At 57.5% G+C, this 15,432-nt stretch overlaps 1 protein-coding gene across 2 annotated transcripts in view; it reads left to right on the plus strand.

The window, feature by feature from the left end:
* The window catches only part of CPNE5 (copine 5), an 86,203-nt gene extending 72,182 nt beyond the window's left edge, over positions 1–14,021 (plus strand). For both annotated transcript variants that reach the window (XM_053671468.1, XM_053671469.1), the window contains 8 exons: positions 655–716; positions 6,767–6,813; positions 8,580–8,761; positions 9,591–9,718; positions 9,977–10,079; positions 10,756–10,813; positions 11,233–11,306; positions 12,350–14,021. In XM_053671468.1, coding sequence (XP_053527443.1) covers positions 655–716; positions 6,767–6,813; positions 8,580–8,761; positions 9,591–9,718; positions 9,977–10,079; positions 10,756–10,813; positions 11,233–11,306; positions 12,350–12,568 — 873 coding nt within the window. In that variant the 3' untranslated portion in view covers positions 12,569–14,021. The remainder of the gene's footprint in view (positions 1–654; positions 717–6,766; positions 6,814–8,579; positions 8,762–9,590; positions 9,719–9,976; positions 10,080–10,755; positions 10,814–11,232; positions 11,307–12,349) is intronic.
* The last annotated feature ends 1,411 nt before the right edge of the window (positions 14,022–15,432 follow it).

Below are 15,432 nucleotides of genomic sequence, written 5' to 3' on the forward strand. Positions count from 1 at the left end.
CTTGGTGAAGCTGGTGCCAAAGCCGCCAGCGGGCATATGTCAAGAGGCCTCTGCCGGGGGGAGGGGGTCCTGGGTGGCGTCACCTCTGGGAAAAGAATGGCTGCTTAAGAGGCTCTTGGTCTGAGGGTAGAGACTGAGAGACACCAGAAGGGTGAGGGGACAAGTAGGGTTTAAGGTAAGTGCAGAGCAGAGCGGGACACCGCAGGACTGACAGTGACGGGGTGTGGACGTGTGGCACTGTCAGCACGGCCGGTTGTAGGGCTGCGTCCGGAAGACCCCCTTGCCCTCCACGCCCCACACTCACGGGAAACCATGCCCGTGGCTGGCACCTCCCTGGTCCCGTGACAGAGACAGGGTCCTTCGGGGGGCAGTTTGGCACTGGGTGCAACGTGCCAGCTCTGGACTCAGGAGGGCCTGGCTCACGTGGCCACGTGCTGACAGTGTCCTTGGGCGCATCGCATGGCCTTTTTGAGCCTCAGTTTCCTTGGCGATAAAATGGGGATGATACCAGCCCGTCATAGAGTTGCCGTGAGCCCTGTATACAATGTCGTGCACAAACCGGCGCAGGCAGAGTGTTCCAACAGGGTCAGCAAGCCATCCCCCCCCCACCCTCCACCTGTGCTCCCCACTGACCAAGCTCCTTTTGTTTTCAAGGTCACGCTGCTTTCGTTTGCTGTGGAGTCAGAGTGCACATTTCTCGACTACATCAAAGGAGGGTGAGAAGAGATGCGGCCGGGTTCCATGGCCTCAGGGAGAGGGGAGGGGCCTCACAGGTGGGCTCCAGCAGCTCGGGCCCCACCCTGGCCTGCGGGAGGCCCCGAGCAGCCCCCCGTGTCTGGGTCCAGACCACTCTCCAGAGCCCTACCTGCCCGTGGATCCTAAACAGTTGAAGAGGGCATTCCTCAGCCACAGAGGCCAGCGGGTCGCATCAGGTCCCCACGCAGCGATGACACCTGGTTGTGGTAGGGACTCCATGACAAAGAGAACCAAGGGCTTAGGGAGGCAGGGTGAGCCCTGGAACCAGAAGGCACGAGGTGCAGGCTCTAGACCCCTCTTTACCCTGAATTTGCTGGATTGCTCGGGGCAGGTTCCTCTCCCTCCCTGGGAGCCAGTTTCCTCTGAACTCTGAGAGGTTGAAGTCTGGCCAATTCTAAGATTCCTTTCTGCTCTGAGCTCCTGATATCTCTGGTCTGTCTGGGGAGTAGCAATTAATCTGCCTGCTGTCGTCAGGGACATATAAGGGGCAGGAGGGAATGGGGGTTGAGCCCAGGGTGGTCCCAGGCCCAGCAGTTGGTCAAACACGAGTTTACGGAGCAGGAAAAACCCGAGGTTCCAGCAACCAGGCCAGGGCAGCTGGGGAAGCCTTGGAGGCTTCAGCCAAGAGCTCATAGGAAAACAGCCTAACTCTGCCAAGGACAGGTGCCAGGTCAGGGTGTGGGTAGCCAAGAGCCCACAGGTGCAGGCAGGTGAGTGATACACCTGTCTGGAAAGGAGACAGGCAGGGCAGCTGCCAGAGGCTCATCCCAGCCGCGTGGGCACTCGGCTGCCTGGCCGCCAGGGCAGAGGGAAAGTCAGGGCCTGGGAAGCCGCACTTGCTCACCCATGACGCGGCTCCCCGAGGCCTTGAACCCACGGTCTCCAAGTCGGGAGCTCTCCTTCACCCACTGGGCGCACGCCCTCTCTGCAGTCACCCGGAAGCCTCCTGCCTCTATTCCCTGCCCCTCCTGAGCCTACTCTCGACCCTGCCCTTGCTCCCTTCCCCCATCAGTACTGCTCTGTTCTTGATCCATGAAGCAACCACCCCTCACACTCCGTAGTAGCTGTTAATTTCAATCAATCCTCATCCTATTTATTCTTCTCATTCGCATAATACCCCCAATTTACAGAACCCAGTGGGGAAGGCGAGGAGGATCTTCGTTTTATATAACTTTCCGGAGGCCGCACGCCTAGCCAGTGGTGGCGTGCCTTCTGTCACCACAGGCCACATTTCTTCCACAGTAAATCCCCGCCTGCCGGGCAGCGACCAGGCGGGGTGGGGTGCAGATGGAGACCGCCGAGTTAAAGGGCCATGGCGTCTCCTGGAGAAGGAGCCTCGGAGGCGGGTGGGCTGCTGTGCAAAGCTGGCGCCTGGTGTACTGGGCAAGTTAGAACACTGGAGCCGCCCTGGCCCTCCCCGCCTCCACCCGCCCCACGCCTCTCTACACTCACTGGGGAGCCTGAGGGGGAGGCTGGCTCCAGGACTGAGAGCCGTGTGCGTGTCTGGGCAGGCAGCTGACAGAGACATCAGTCTAGGGATCCTTTCCTCCCTGGCCTCACTCCCCTACCCACCTGGAGGGGTGGGGCGGGGTGGGGAGGGTATAGGCGCCTCCGCCCCCTGTCAGAGACGGAGCTGGTTTCTCAGCAGTCTGTGTTCTGCCCTGCTGCGCCTTAAGAGAGATGAGCCTGCAGGGAGGAACTTCCCCGCAAAAGTACCTACTTTCCAGTCCCTTCCTTCCCTAAGTCACTTCAGAACCCAGAGCAGGGGAAGACTGCTTAAGAAGTAAGGCCTGCCTGTCCTCTAAGCTGCGTAGTCCTCAAGATCAAAACCACCCTCCCAGGATGGCCCAGGGAGCCAGGCTCTCACCCTCCAAGTGTCTCCCTTCCTCTAATGAAGTCTCAGTCTCTATATTCCATCCTGGAAGGTGACAAGAAGCAGCCCATGAATAGGGTGGGTCAACTGCTGTAACAACCCCCCACCCTCGAGGCTTAGTACAAATAAAGGCTTATTTTTCATTCTTGGGTGGCAGGAAAGGGTGGGGAGAGGCTTCACGCAGTCACTCAGGAAGCCAGGCTCTCGTCATCTGTGTCTCCTCCTTCAGAGCTTGGGATCCACTGGACCCTCTGCCCTCGGGCAGCAGACGAGGGTCGGGGGTTGAGGGGAGAGCTGCCTCTGGCCAGCAGATCGTGGCTTGGGTTTCCTGCTACCCGTGTCCTTCACCCCTCCTGGGGGGTGAATGGTCCATGAGCCACAGTTCAGCTGTGATCAGGTGGAGAGAGGGCTGTGGTTTCTGATAGGCACCATCTGCTGAGTGCAGGTGAGGTGAGCCCTGCCTCGATGTATGTCATCCCTGGCCCCAGCTCAGAACCCCCAGGACAGCATTTCCCAGGTGCGATCCCAGAACCCCCTCCTCGGAATCCCACATGAGGGCAGAGCATGTGCAGTAGAGAAGGGGGTTCTGGGCCCATCTCAGACCCACGGAACCAGCATTCCTGGGAGTGGTGCCCTGGGATCTTTTATTCTTTTTATTTTTTATGTATATTTTATTGATTATGCTATTACAGTTGTCCCAATTTTTCACCCTTTGTCCCCCTCCTCCTGGAACCCTCCTTCCCTCCATCATTCCCCCCCTTAGTTCATGTCCATGGGTTCCATGTAAGTTCTTGGCTTCTCCATTTTCTATACTGTTCTTAACCTCCCCCTGTCTATTTTCTTCCAACCATTTATGCTTCTTATTCCCTGTACCTTTTTCCTCATTCTCCCTTCCCCCTCCCTGCTGATAACCCTCCATGTGTCTCCATTTCTGTGATTCTGTTCCTGTTCTGCTTGTTTGCTTAGGGTTTTTGTTTTGTTTTGTTTTAGATTCAGTGATTGATAGTTGTGAATTTGTTGCCTTTTTAACATTTATAGTTTTGGTCTCCTTCTTTTTCTTAAATAAGTCCCTTTAACATTTTATGTAATAAGGGCTTGGTGATGATGAACTCCTTTAACTTGACCTTCTCGGAGAAGCACTTTATCTGCCCTTCCATTCTAAATCATAGCTTTGCTGGATAGAGTAATCTAGGTTGTAAGTCCTCGCATTTCAACACTTTGAATACTTCTTGCCTGCAAAGTTTCTTTTGAGAAATCAGCTGGCAATCTTATGGGGGAACTCCTTTGTAGGTAACTGTCTCCTTTTCTCTTGCTGCTTTTAAGAGTCTCTCTTTATCTTTCACTTTTGGCCATATTTTAATTATGATGTGTCTTGGTGTGTTCCTCTTTGGGTCCAACTTGCTTGGGACTCTCTGTGCTTCCTGGACTTAAATATCTATTTCCTTTGCCAAATTAGGAAAGTTTTCTTTACTATTATTTCAAATAAGTTTTTAAATTTCTTGCTCTTCCTCTTCTCCTTCTGGCATCCCTGTGATTTGGATGTTGGCTCGTTTAGAGATGTCCCAAAGTCTCCTTATACTATCCTTTTTTTTTAAATTTCTTGTTTCTTCTTTCTGTTCTGGTTGAACGTTTATTTCTTCCTTATGTTCTAAGTAATTGATCTGAATCCCAGTTTCCTTCCCTTGACTTTTGGTTCTCTGTAGATTTTTTTTATTTTACTTGTTGTAACCTTAATTTCTTCCTTCATGTGGTTGCTCTACTCAGTAAGTTCTTTGAGCATCCTGATCGCCAGTGTTTTGAACTCTGAGTCTGGTGGATTGCTTATCTCCATTTTGTTTAGTTCTTTTTTCTGAGGTTTTGTTCTGTTCTTTCATTTGGACCATATTTCTTTGTCTCCTCATTTTGGCAGTCTCCGTATGTGTGTTTCTGTGTATTAGGTAGAGCTGCTTTGACTCCCTGTCTTGGTAGCGTGGCCTAATATAGAAAAGGCATCTGTAAATGGGGAGAGCCTCTGGTAATTGTCAGGGTGGGGCTACCCACCTCACTGCTTTGTGGCTCTGCGTGGGGAGAGGGCTCAGAGAGGGGACTGTGCTGCTGCCTGGCTTCTGCAGGTTTGCCTGGCGCTCACCCCGTTTCCAGACACTTCACCCAACCCCCATAGGCAACTGGTGCCCTTCCAGCTGTTGCCCTGGTGTTGATTCCCGGAGTGGGTGGGTTTGTGTATGTTCCAAGACTGTGCAGGCCCTTTAAGCAGAGTTTCCTGAAAATCTGGCAGTTTCTTCTACCACCACAACCCCCACTGGTTTTTACAACAGAAGTTATGAGGATTTATCTTCTCAGTGCTGGAACCCTGAGCCGTGTGGTCTGACCTGAAGTTGCTCGCTCCCAAGGTGTACCTCCTGATTTTTATTCACCACAAGTGACTGTGGGACCGCCCACGCCTGTCCTACTGCCATGGCCACCGCGTCTCCGTGCCACACTGTCTCTCCCCACCTCCCCGCCGTTCTCGGTGACTCTACCCCCCCTACCTGTCTGGATGAATGTGGCTTCTTTAAATCCTTGGTTGTCAGACTTCCCTACAGTTTCATTTTCTGGCAGTGCTGGGTGTATTTGTTTTGAGATTTAGCTGTCATTCTTTTTGTGGTTGTGGGAGGAAATGAAGTGTGTGTACCTATGTCTCTGGCTCAACCGGAAGAGGGGACCCTCTTTTTAAACCAGCTCCCTGGCGGCTGGGCTCGCTCAGCGTGGAACCGTCGGACTGGGCTTTCTCAGGGGCTCATGTCTTGCCATCTTTGTCCCCGTCAGCACCTAGCACAGAACCTGGAACAGCCAAACCCTCAGCAATTTCAACTCTGATTCTGAAGCCTCAAAGCTAACTTTTTCCTATGGAAAAATCCCAAACACACGCAAAACTGGAGAGAAGATATGATGAAACCCCAGGTACCCTTCACCCAGATTCAACAACTACCAGCTCATGGCCCATCTTCTTCACGCCCTCTCCCTTCCACGCAGTTATTCTGGAGCAAAGCCTGGAGATGTCATCCCCCCAATACTTCAGGATGTGTCTTGAAAATAAAAGGACTCCCTTTATCAATTATAATTAAGCACCATAATCACACCTAAAAACGGAAAGTTTCTTAATAACATCTAGTCAGTGTTCAGATTTACCCAATTGACTTACAAAGTTTCTTAAGTGGCATATTTGAAGTAGAAATCAGGCAAGATCCATACACAGGTGGCGAAAGTAGGTGTACAGTTGTAATACAAGTAAATAATACAATAAAAATAATACAAGAATAAACCATGTTTTGCATACTCACAACTACAAACCTATTTTTGCCCACCCCTGTATTGCAGTTGGTTGATTTGTCTCTTAATTCTCTTTTCACCCACTGGGTCCCCCGTTCACACCTGGAAGGTTTGCTGAGACAGCTTCCTGCGCCCTCAGAGGGCTTCTGATGCGGTGGGTCTGCAGGAGATTTAGGGTCCTCTGAGTCCCCAGGTGATCCCTATACTGTCGGTCCATGGGTCACTTCCGGTGGTGCCCCAGAACTCCCCACGGACTGGCTTTTACTGGCCACAACCCCCTTGGTGTCATTTACCACATTCCTCTGTCCTCTGTATTTCCTGCAGGCAACTGGTAGATGGCTCTGCAGGCTCAGTCAGATTCAGGTTCAATTTGGGGGCAATGCAGCTTCATGGGTGGCGTTTTGTTCTTCCCTGAGGGGATGTACGCCTATTTCTCTCTCTCTTTTTTTTTTTTTTTTTGTCAAATAAGTTTTAACACTGAATCTGACTCCATATCTGAGCCAGAAATACAGTGAAAGTCTGCTTCGCTGGCCTCAGGTGGGCCCAGGGCAGGGTTTGGGGAGCAAATGAGTAACCATGATCACTTCCCGCACAGAGCACCGTCATCTTCAAAGAGCTTTCATGCTGCCTGACTCTTACTGTTGCCGGCTCACAACAGCCCTGGGGGAGGGTGTGGCCGGCGTCACTATCCCGGAGGGAAAGGCCACAGACTCGGGCGGCAGCAGGGTTGGGTGCAAGCCAGGCTTCCCACTCCCTGTACAGCCCTGCTCACCCTCCCGCAGCCCTGCCCTTGTACAGGTAACTTCCCTGCTGTTCTCCCTCTTCTAGGACCCAGATCAACTTCACTGTGGCCATCGATTTCACAGCCTCCAATGGTGAGTGGGGGTTGGGCAGAGGAACTGATGGGGGAGGGAGGAGAGGGTTTTCGGGGGCTGTGGTAGTTGGCCCTGGCTGGCAGCCAGGTCTCCCATACTCTCTGGCCTCATCCTCACTGAAGAAGGGGTGCTTAGGCCTGGAGAACCAAAGACAGAACCATAGTCACTAACAGATCGGGGGCCTTGAGCCGCAGCCCTGAGGACACACAGTCTCCCTGGGGGGATACAGCAGTGCTACTCAGGGCTACGGAGAGGCCTGGAGCAGAGGCGCTTCCTCACAGGTCCAGTCCCACACCCTCTGCAGTGCAGCCCACAGGCTTCAGGGGAGGAGGGGACTCAGGACTGAGCGCTGTGGTCTTCGGTGAGGGGGCGCATAGCCCAGGAACCCTGGTCCTCTCCCTTGCTGGGGCTGCCCCGGCTTCCTCCCTCCTCTGACCCCCTCCTTGGGCAATCAGTGCCAAACTTTACACTGTGAGAAACATCGCAACCTCCTTCGGAGCCTGGAGCTCATTTCCGTGCCTGTCAGAAGATGCTCAGGTCTCATACTCCACGGGCGGGTCAGAAGCCCCTAGCATCACAGGTAGCCTGGCAGGACATCAGAGCTGGAGAAGGGCCTTAGTGACAATGACAAAGAAGAGAGGTACAATAATAACACCTGTTCAATGCACAGAACAGGCCTGTGAGGTGGGGTCTGTTATTATCCCCATTCTGCAGGTGAGGAGATGGAGGGGGAGAGGTTAAGGAATTTACCTAAGATCACCCAGCTCGTAGAAAGTAGAGAAGGATTGGTACCTTTGCATTGCAGCCTAGGCTGTACTTCCTCTCATTAATAAATAGGTATAATAGCCCTGACTGGTCTGGCTCAGTGGATTGAGTGCTGGCCTGCGAATCAAAGGGTCACCAGTTCGATTCCCAGTCTGGGCGTACATCCCTGGGTTGCGGGCCAGGTCCCCAGTGTGGGGCACTTGAGAGGCAACCACACGTTGATGTTTCTCTCCCTCTCTTTCTTCTTACTCCCCCTCTCTAAAAATAAATTTTAAAAATCTTTTACATAAATAAGTAAAACATGGACAATATTGGTGGTGACAAGGGCTATAGAGAGAAATGAAGTGAGGGAGAGGGGTCGGGAGGGCCGGGCGAGGCCGTAACTTTCAGTGGGCTGCTCAGGGAAGGCCTCTCGGGGCAGGCGACACTAGAGTAGAAACCTGGGGGCCGGGGAGCAAGCCGCGTGTACTTACGTCTGTGGGAAGGCGTCCCAGAGCAGAGGAATGGCCATTGCCAAGGCCCCGCGGTGGGACCGAGGGGCAGGGAGGGTGGTAGGAGGACAGAGGTGACTGGAGGCTGGATCACGTGGGGCCTTGTGAGGACTTCGGGTTAGTTCTGGGGAGGTGACAGCCTTGGAGCCCCAGAGCAGAGGAGAGGCGTCGTCCAGCACCTGCGGATCGCCGCGCTCGCCCCGGCTGGTGCGCCGAGTGCCGAGCGCAGGCTCAAGGGCGGGCGTCGGAGGCACGCAGGTCTGCCGGAGGCTCCTGCTCTCCTGCCGGCACAAAGATGACTTCGCAGAGGAGGCGGGGTGGGTGGGACCCTGGTGTGTGTTGAAGGGTTAGCGGGCAGGTTTTGCTAGAGGATGGGACGTGTGGTCAGACAGGTGGCATCATGGGTAAATAAACAAAAGTCGGGGGAGCCTTTGGACACCCCCTTCTGACCGTGAAGCCAAGGTGGCGGGGAGTGCGCAGGCCGGCAGAAGTTCTGTGTCTGTGCCGCAGGGAACCCCTCGCAGTCCACCTCGCTGCACTACATGAGCCCGTACCAGCTGAACGCCTACGCGCTGGCCCTGACCGCCGTCGGCGAGATCATCCAGCACTATGACAGCGACAAGATGTTTCCCGCCCTCGGCTTCGGGGCCAAGCTGCCCCCTGACGGCAGGGTGTCCCATGAGTTCCCGCTGGTAGGAGATCCCCAGAGGAAGAGCTGAGGGCTGGCCAAGCTGGGGGAGTGGTGAGGGGGCTGGGGTGGGGGGCTCTCCCCATCTTTCTTTCCCACCCAGGGACTTAAAGAGTAGCCTCTGGGCGGGCAGAGGGGGGAGGGCTGCCTGCCCTGTGTAAGGGGTCTTGTATCAGGGCCTCCAGAAATCCACTCCCCACCTTGCTCACCAAGAACTCCCATCTGCGCCTGGAGCCGCCTGCCCACAGTGGGCGCTGGCCTCCTCTCCCTGACCAGACCCATGAGGAGCAGGAGCGGATATGTGCTGCACTGCCCCCCAGAGCCCCAGAAATGAGGACGGGGGAGTGGGTTGGGTTTGGGCAGCTGCAGGTAACTCCAGGACTCCTGAGTGGACGCCGAGATGGGGCCCTGTGGGGATGCCTCCTCAGACCACGCCCCTCCCTCCTTGCCTTGAGCTGGGGACACTGACTCAGTCACTGGATCACCCACAGCAGACGTCTCTTACGGGCCTGGGCGGGCCAGGCCCTGTGCTGGTACAGCACACGGCAGCATGGACCAGCCCTGGCCCTCCGGAGCTGCTAGGCCACAGTCATTTCCCGCCAGGGCTGGGCTGGGGGAGGGGCTGACCTGAGGTGGTGGGGAGTGGGGCGAGGAGCAAGTCTGGACCCTGCTCACCAGAGTAGGCACTGCCCTTCAGGGTGGGCCCCTCCCTGCCCCCCACCAGAGAAGAGTGCAGGAGGGCCCTGGTCTGCTCTCCTACTACCCCCCCCAGCCTCCCACCTTTCTACCCCTCCTTCCTTCCTGGGCTCAGCCTCCCCGTCCTCTGCCCGCAGAACGGCAACCAGGAGAACCCCTCGTGCTGCGGCATCGAGGGCATCCTGGAGGCGTACCACCAGAGTCTGCGCACGGTGCAGCTCTACGGCCCCACCAACTTCGCCCCTGTGGTCACCCACGTGGCCAGGTGAGTGCCGGGCCACCAGCACCCCATCCCAACAGCTCACAAGACCTTTGCCCCCACACCTGTCCCCTCTGGAAGGCGGGAGGGAATGTCTCTTCCTGTTGACTTGCCTTTCAGTGAACCCTGACCCTAAAGAGACCCCTTCCAACCAAAGAGCCGCCCCCACCAAAGTGTTAGGGGACCTTGGTGCGGGTGGGTGGGGTGGTGGGGAATGACATGCCCAGAGCCTCCTGGACAGATCTTGCCCCGGCCCCACCCCAGGAATGCAGCCGAGGTACAGGACGGCTCCCAGTACTCGGTGCTACTCATCATCACCGACGGGGTCATCTCAGACATGGCGCAGACCAAGGAGGCTATTGTCAATGTGAGCTGTGTGGGGGCTCCCAGTGCCCGGGGGTGGGGGTGCCTTCCCACTCCTTTAGGGAAACACTCGGGCCGGGCTTCTCCTCTCCCCGCCCTCTGCGAGACCACTCCTGGCTTCCGGCTGCAGCATCTGGAGGGCCTGGCTGTGAGGTTGAGGCACTGGTCCCACCAGTGAGCTCCCTACCCACCTCTTCATCACACTGGGTGGGCCGCTCCCTCATCAACCAGCTCAGACCGCAGCTGGCCTGGCCGGGTAGAGAAGGCGGGCGGTCCAGGAACACGACTGCTCTTGTGGGGTGGTCCCCTGCATTGGCGGCCCCAGCTACAGATGGCCTTCCCTCCAGGCCCACACGAAAGGTGTCCCACATGACGGGGGCCCCAGAGCGGAGGAAGGGACGGTGTCCGGCAGAACTGGACCCGTGCCCCATTCCTCCTGCCTCCCTCTGTCGGCCTGCTCTTCCTCTCTGGTGCCCGGCCTCTGCGCCCCGGGCCTGTGTCCGTGGCCCTCTCTCCCTCTGCCCTGCCTTCTCTGTGTTTCTCTGTGTGTTTCCATCCTTCTCCCTTCCACTGCTTCCCCGTCTTCCTGACTTTCTTCTCTGTCCCTATCCACGAATCCTCTTCCTCTCCCTGGCCCCCCCACTGGCTCCCAAACACCCCCACCCCCTGCTGTCTCACAGGCCGCCAAACTGCCCATGTCCATCATCATCATCGGCGTGGGCCAGGCAGAGTTCGATGGTGAGTCCCCCCCTCCCCCGGTGCTCCCCCGGAGGCTCAGACCCTGCCCCGTGGCGTGAGCACTCGCACCTGGCATCTGTGATTGTCTGGGTCCTCAGGGAGGGGTCACAGTGTGTTTGTTTGCACGGGGGCGTGTGTGTGTCAGGGTGTGTGCCCCACGCCCACACCCCAATTCAGTGGAGAGGAGGCCTGAGTCACTGCTCCCTCATCCAACCCTGTGAGTTTTGGGGGGCACAGCTAGAGGCTGGGCCAGAAGTCAGAGACTCAGCTGGGGGGCTCCTCCTATCTCCTACCCTCAGTTTCCCCATCTCCAGCACGGGGGTCTGGTCTGACAGTCTCGGCCTGGGGTTGGGGGACAAGTGCCCTGTCCTGCCGGGGCCGTCAGCTCCCCCACTCCCATGCCTGCCCTCCCCACACAGCCATGGTGGAGCTGGACGGCGATGACGTGCGGATCTCCTCTCGGGGGAAGCTGGCCGAGCGGGACATCGTCCAGGTGAAGCTCAGCCCCTGCCTGCCCGTCCAGCCAGGCTGCCTTCACACCCCTGCAGGGGGCTTTTCTGGAAAGGGCCCTGGAGAGAGGCACTGGGAGTCCCAGAGTGGCCTGGCCACCACAGAAAGGAACAAGAGTCTGTCCCCGGGTCTCAGCTCTCTCTGGGCTGGACCGCTCGCTCTCTGCCAGGTCTGAGCCTCACCCCAGCGTCACTATTGCTCCGCCTAGGCCTCCGTGCACCCCTGCGGAGCACAGACGCCTTCCCAGTGAGATGGCCAGCCCCTAGAAGGTGGAGGTCTTTGGTGTCACTGTAGCCCCTCTCCAAGAATGGCACTGCTTGGTTAATTGAATCGCTGTGCATCCAAGCCTCAGAGGCACGTCAGCAAACAGTTCCTCCCGGCATCTGCTGCAGACAGAGTCCTGCTGTTTAGGAGTATTGGAATTGAAAACTCATTCTCCGTGCCCCCTGGGTTTAAAAAAAATGGGGATAGGGAAGGGGTCATTCCAGGTGTGGAGACCAGCTAGGGGGCTAGAAACCAGAGCAAGGGCAGTCTGAGAGGTAGGACCCCAGATGCAAAGGCCTGGAAGCAGGAGTGAGTTTTAGGCCTGGTTTGGGGAGGCACCCCTGGAAGGAAGCCAGTGGGCACTGACTTGAGTGAAGAGGAGAAGCAGGGCCCAAGAGAGGGGTGAGGCTCTGCCCGAGGGCGGGAGGCTTCCAGAGGGCCTGCTCTCCGGAAGCCAGGGGATTCCTTCAGCATTGCCCGAGTGCCTGCTAAGTGCTTGGTGCCAAAACCCCAGAGACTGAGGAATCTTGATCTGTGATGTGTCTGGCATGCAGTAGGCGCTTAATAAGTATTTGAGTGACTGGAAGAATAGCGGCATGACGACAGTGCCTCCGGGAGTTCACAGGGCAGCTCGGGGGCGGTGTGCGGTGGGCTGAAGCGGGCAGGGGCTGGGGAGGAATGCGACGGGATCCCAGGCCTGGGGATGGGGGGGCTGGGGTCCAACAGGAAACCTTGCCTTATCCTGCCTTTCCCGCTGGCCAGTTTGTGCCCTTCAGGGACTACGTGGACCGCACGGGCAACCATGTGCTGAGCATGGCACGCCTGGCCCGTGACGTGCTGGCTGAGATCCCGGACCAGCTGGTGTCCTACATGAAGGCGAAAGGCATCCGCCCGCGCCCCCCACCGGAGGCCCCGGAGAGCTCGCCCTCGCAGTCCCCAGCCCACACGCCTCCTGCCTCCCCCTTGCACACCCACATCTGAGCCTGGCCCACGGCGAGCGGCTGGGGCTGGGGGAGGCCAGAGGGTGTGCGGGGTCCCTAAGACCCCACTGCAGTCCGCCCGGCCCAGCCTTTGGAACCCGGTGTGCCTGGGAGGCTGGCGGAGGGTGAGGCCTCTGCAGACTCCTTCCCGATGTCCTGGCCTCGCTTATGGCCCAAACCCAGGGAGTTGTGGGGTACGGGTGGTGCAGGTAGGGCCCTGGGCCCTGTTCTTCTCTTCTTCCCCTGGCACTTGGTTCTAACCAGCCAGGACGGTGTTAACAACCAGGGTGACTGGGCCGCCCTCAGCCCGTCTGGACAATCCCGTCTGCTCTGTACGGCCCTGCAGCCTGGGCCGGGCCTCCCTCCGGCAGGCCCCCTGCTCCCTCCCCTCCTCCTGTGCTGTCTGCTCCTCTCCCTGGCCCCCGACCCGCACCCCAGTATCTATCCTGTCCCGTCTCCTACGAACCCCGTGAGACTGATGGGTTGGCGGCAGTGCCTGAACCTGGGACCCCTCCCAGGGACGAGTACTTGCGGTGGGAACCCCGCAGCCTCCTGAGGGGGACGCTGTGACGGTGGGTCATAGGCCGCGTGATGGGCCAGGAATGGAGGCTTCTCAGGCGCAGTCTTCTCTGGTGCCTCTGCAGCCCAGTACGACACAGGTTCTAGACACACAGATCCACAAGCCTCTCCCTGGCTCGCGGGCCCACAAGCACCGCATCTGGCTCCCGGTCCCTGGCACCCCGCCTCCCCCGGACGCTGCCCAGGATCTTTGGTGTCCACTCCTCTCTGCCCACCTAGGGGCCTGGGCACGGAAAGCCCAGCCCCAGCACTCCCACATCGCCCCTTTATCCCGCAGGGGTAGGAGCCGGGTTCAGGCCCTGCCTGGGTTCAAGCCCTGCCTGCAGCCCCTGCCTGCTGTGGGAACCCAGGCAAGGACCTCTGCCCCCCGGGTCTTGGTTTCCACATCCACGCTGCAAGAGGGTTGACCGGATGGTGCCGGGGTTACCTTCTGCTCTGATGCCCTGAGAGTCCATCTGCCCCATCCCCAGCTCCCCCAGCTCCTCCTCACCGGTGCAACCTCTTACCCCAGGCCGTCTTGGCTCTAGGGTCACTTGTTCCATCTTGTCACTACCCCAGTCCTTCAGCCTCGGGCTCAGGCATCTGAGGCCCAGCCCCTGCCCCTGCCGTGGGAAAGGCGAGAGAGGTGATCTCACCCCTGGGCCCGCCCAGCTGCCCAGCCTTTGCCCGCATGGGAGCAGGCCGTGCATGCCAGTCCCTCTGCTGCATGGGGCCCCTCAGCCCACTGAACGTCCTGTGCTGCCTGGCGGAGGCCAGGCCCACCCTGTCTGCTGCCCGGCACCTCTCCCTCCCTGTCATGCATGACGGTGGTGTGTTTGCACTGTCTGGTCCTGTGCCTGTGTCTGAGACGGTCTCTGTGTGGAATCTGCCTTAAATTGAAGTAAATTTGGTTCCTTTATTAAAGTTCCTTGTTTTCCTTTCTCATGGGAAAATTAGCACAGAGGTCGCTGTTTGACAGAGTTCAGGTTCTCCTCTCTCTTCCATTCTCTTGTTCAACAAGGATTAACTAAGCAACTACTATGGGGCAGGCTGTGTGCTAGGCCCTGGGACGCCCTAGTGAACCAAACACACGCCCTGTCTCCTCATGGAGCTTACAACAAACACGGATAAGACAGGACAATGCAGTAAGCACATACACAAATAAGTAAATGATAATTTCAAAGGGTAAGTTACGAAGAAAACTTGGAATAAGAGGACAGAAGTAATAGGGTGATGTTCTAGAAGAGGTGGTCAGGGAGGGCCTCTCTGAGGAGACGGCAGTGAGATAAGGAAATGAGAGAGGGAGGCCAGAGCTCCAAGTAAAGGGAACAGCAAGTGTAAAGGCCCTGAGGTGGGAGCCTGCTTAGTGTGTTTGAAAGACAGCACGGAGGCTGATGTGGTTAGGGAGCGGCATTGGGAGGGCGCAGTGTAGGAGACCGGGCGAGGGAGCTGAAGATCCCGGAATGCAGAGGGCCTTGTAGGCGATGCCGAGGTCTTCGGCATGACTCGGAGTGGAGCGAGCGGCCTTTGAGGAGGTGAAAGAGGTAACGTGAGCAGATTGTTCAAAACAAGGGGGTCGCTGTTGCACTTGATCTCTCACTCACTCACCTTTTAGTGTTTACTGAGCATTAGTGCAGAGCCCCACGCAGGGTCGGAGGTGCTGGCTCACACAGTTGCGTCCTCAGGCTGCTAGCCTTGCTCTGGAGTAGTGAGCAAGGAAATCCTACAACCTTGGGGGCCCAAGGCCTAGCCAGGGGGAGGGCCAGGGTCTGTGGGCACCAGAGGATGACTCGTAAGCCATGTGCCCGGGATTAGTTACTGCTCCTCTGTGCGATGGCACCATCGCTCCTCCCTGACAGGGCTGCCGTGTGGCGGAACAAGCGACAGGCAGATATGCGCACGCGCGTGAGGTGTGTCATGCTCAGGCCTGCTGCGCCTTGGGTGCCCAACAAACGCCGTGTCCACCTGGGCCCTCTTCCCACATAAATCCCTGCGGCCACCTGGGACCCGACCCCAGGGACTCGCTCTCTGGGCCAGTCTGCTCTCCGATTAGGCCTCTAGGAAGCCGTTCCCCGTCTGTGCATCACAAGAAATTTGGTACTAATTCTACCAAAGTTTGGGAGTTGTTTACTTCTTAGGATCTTACAGTCAGTGAGCTGATTCATGGCTGTCCCTGTAATTAGCGCCCCTCTGACGTGCATTCCAGTACGCTTTGAGTGGGAGCCGGGTGGGGTCACAGCTCGGAAAGAGGGCAGTTCCCATGGCCAGCGGCCCGTTTTACCTCTCCTCGGGCGCCCTCGGGCAGTG

Source organism: Artibeus jamaicensis, unplaced genomic scaffold (assembly GCF_021234435.1).
Source record: "Artibeus jamaicensis isolate MK-2021 breed Jamaican fruit bat unplaced genomic scaffold, CSHL_Jam_final contig_1803, whole genome shotgun sequence".
Lineage (NCBI taxonomy): Eukaryota > Metazoa > Chordata > Mammalia > Chiroptera > Phyllostomidae > Artibeus > Artibeus jamaicensis.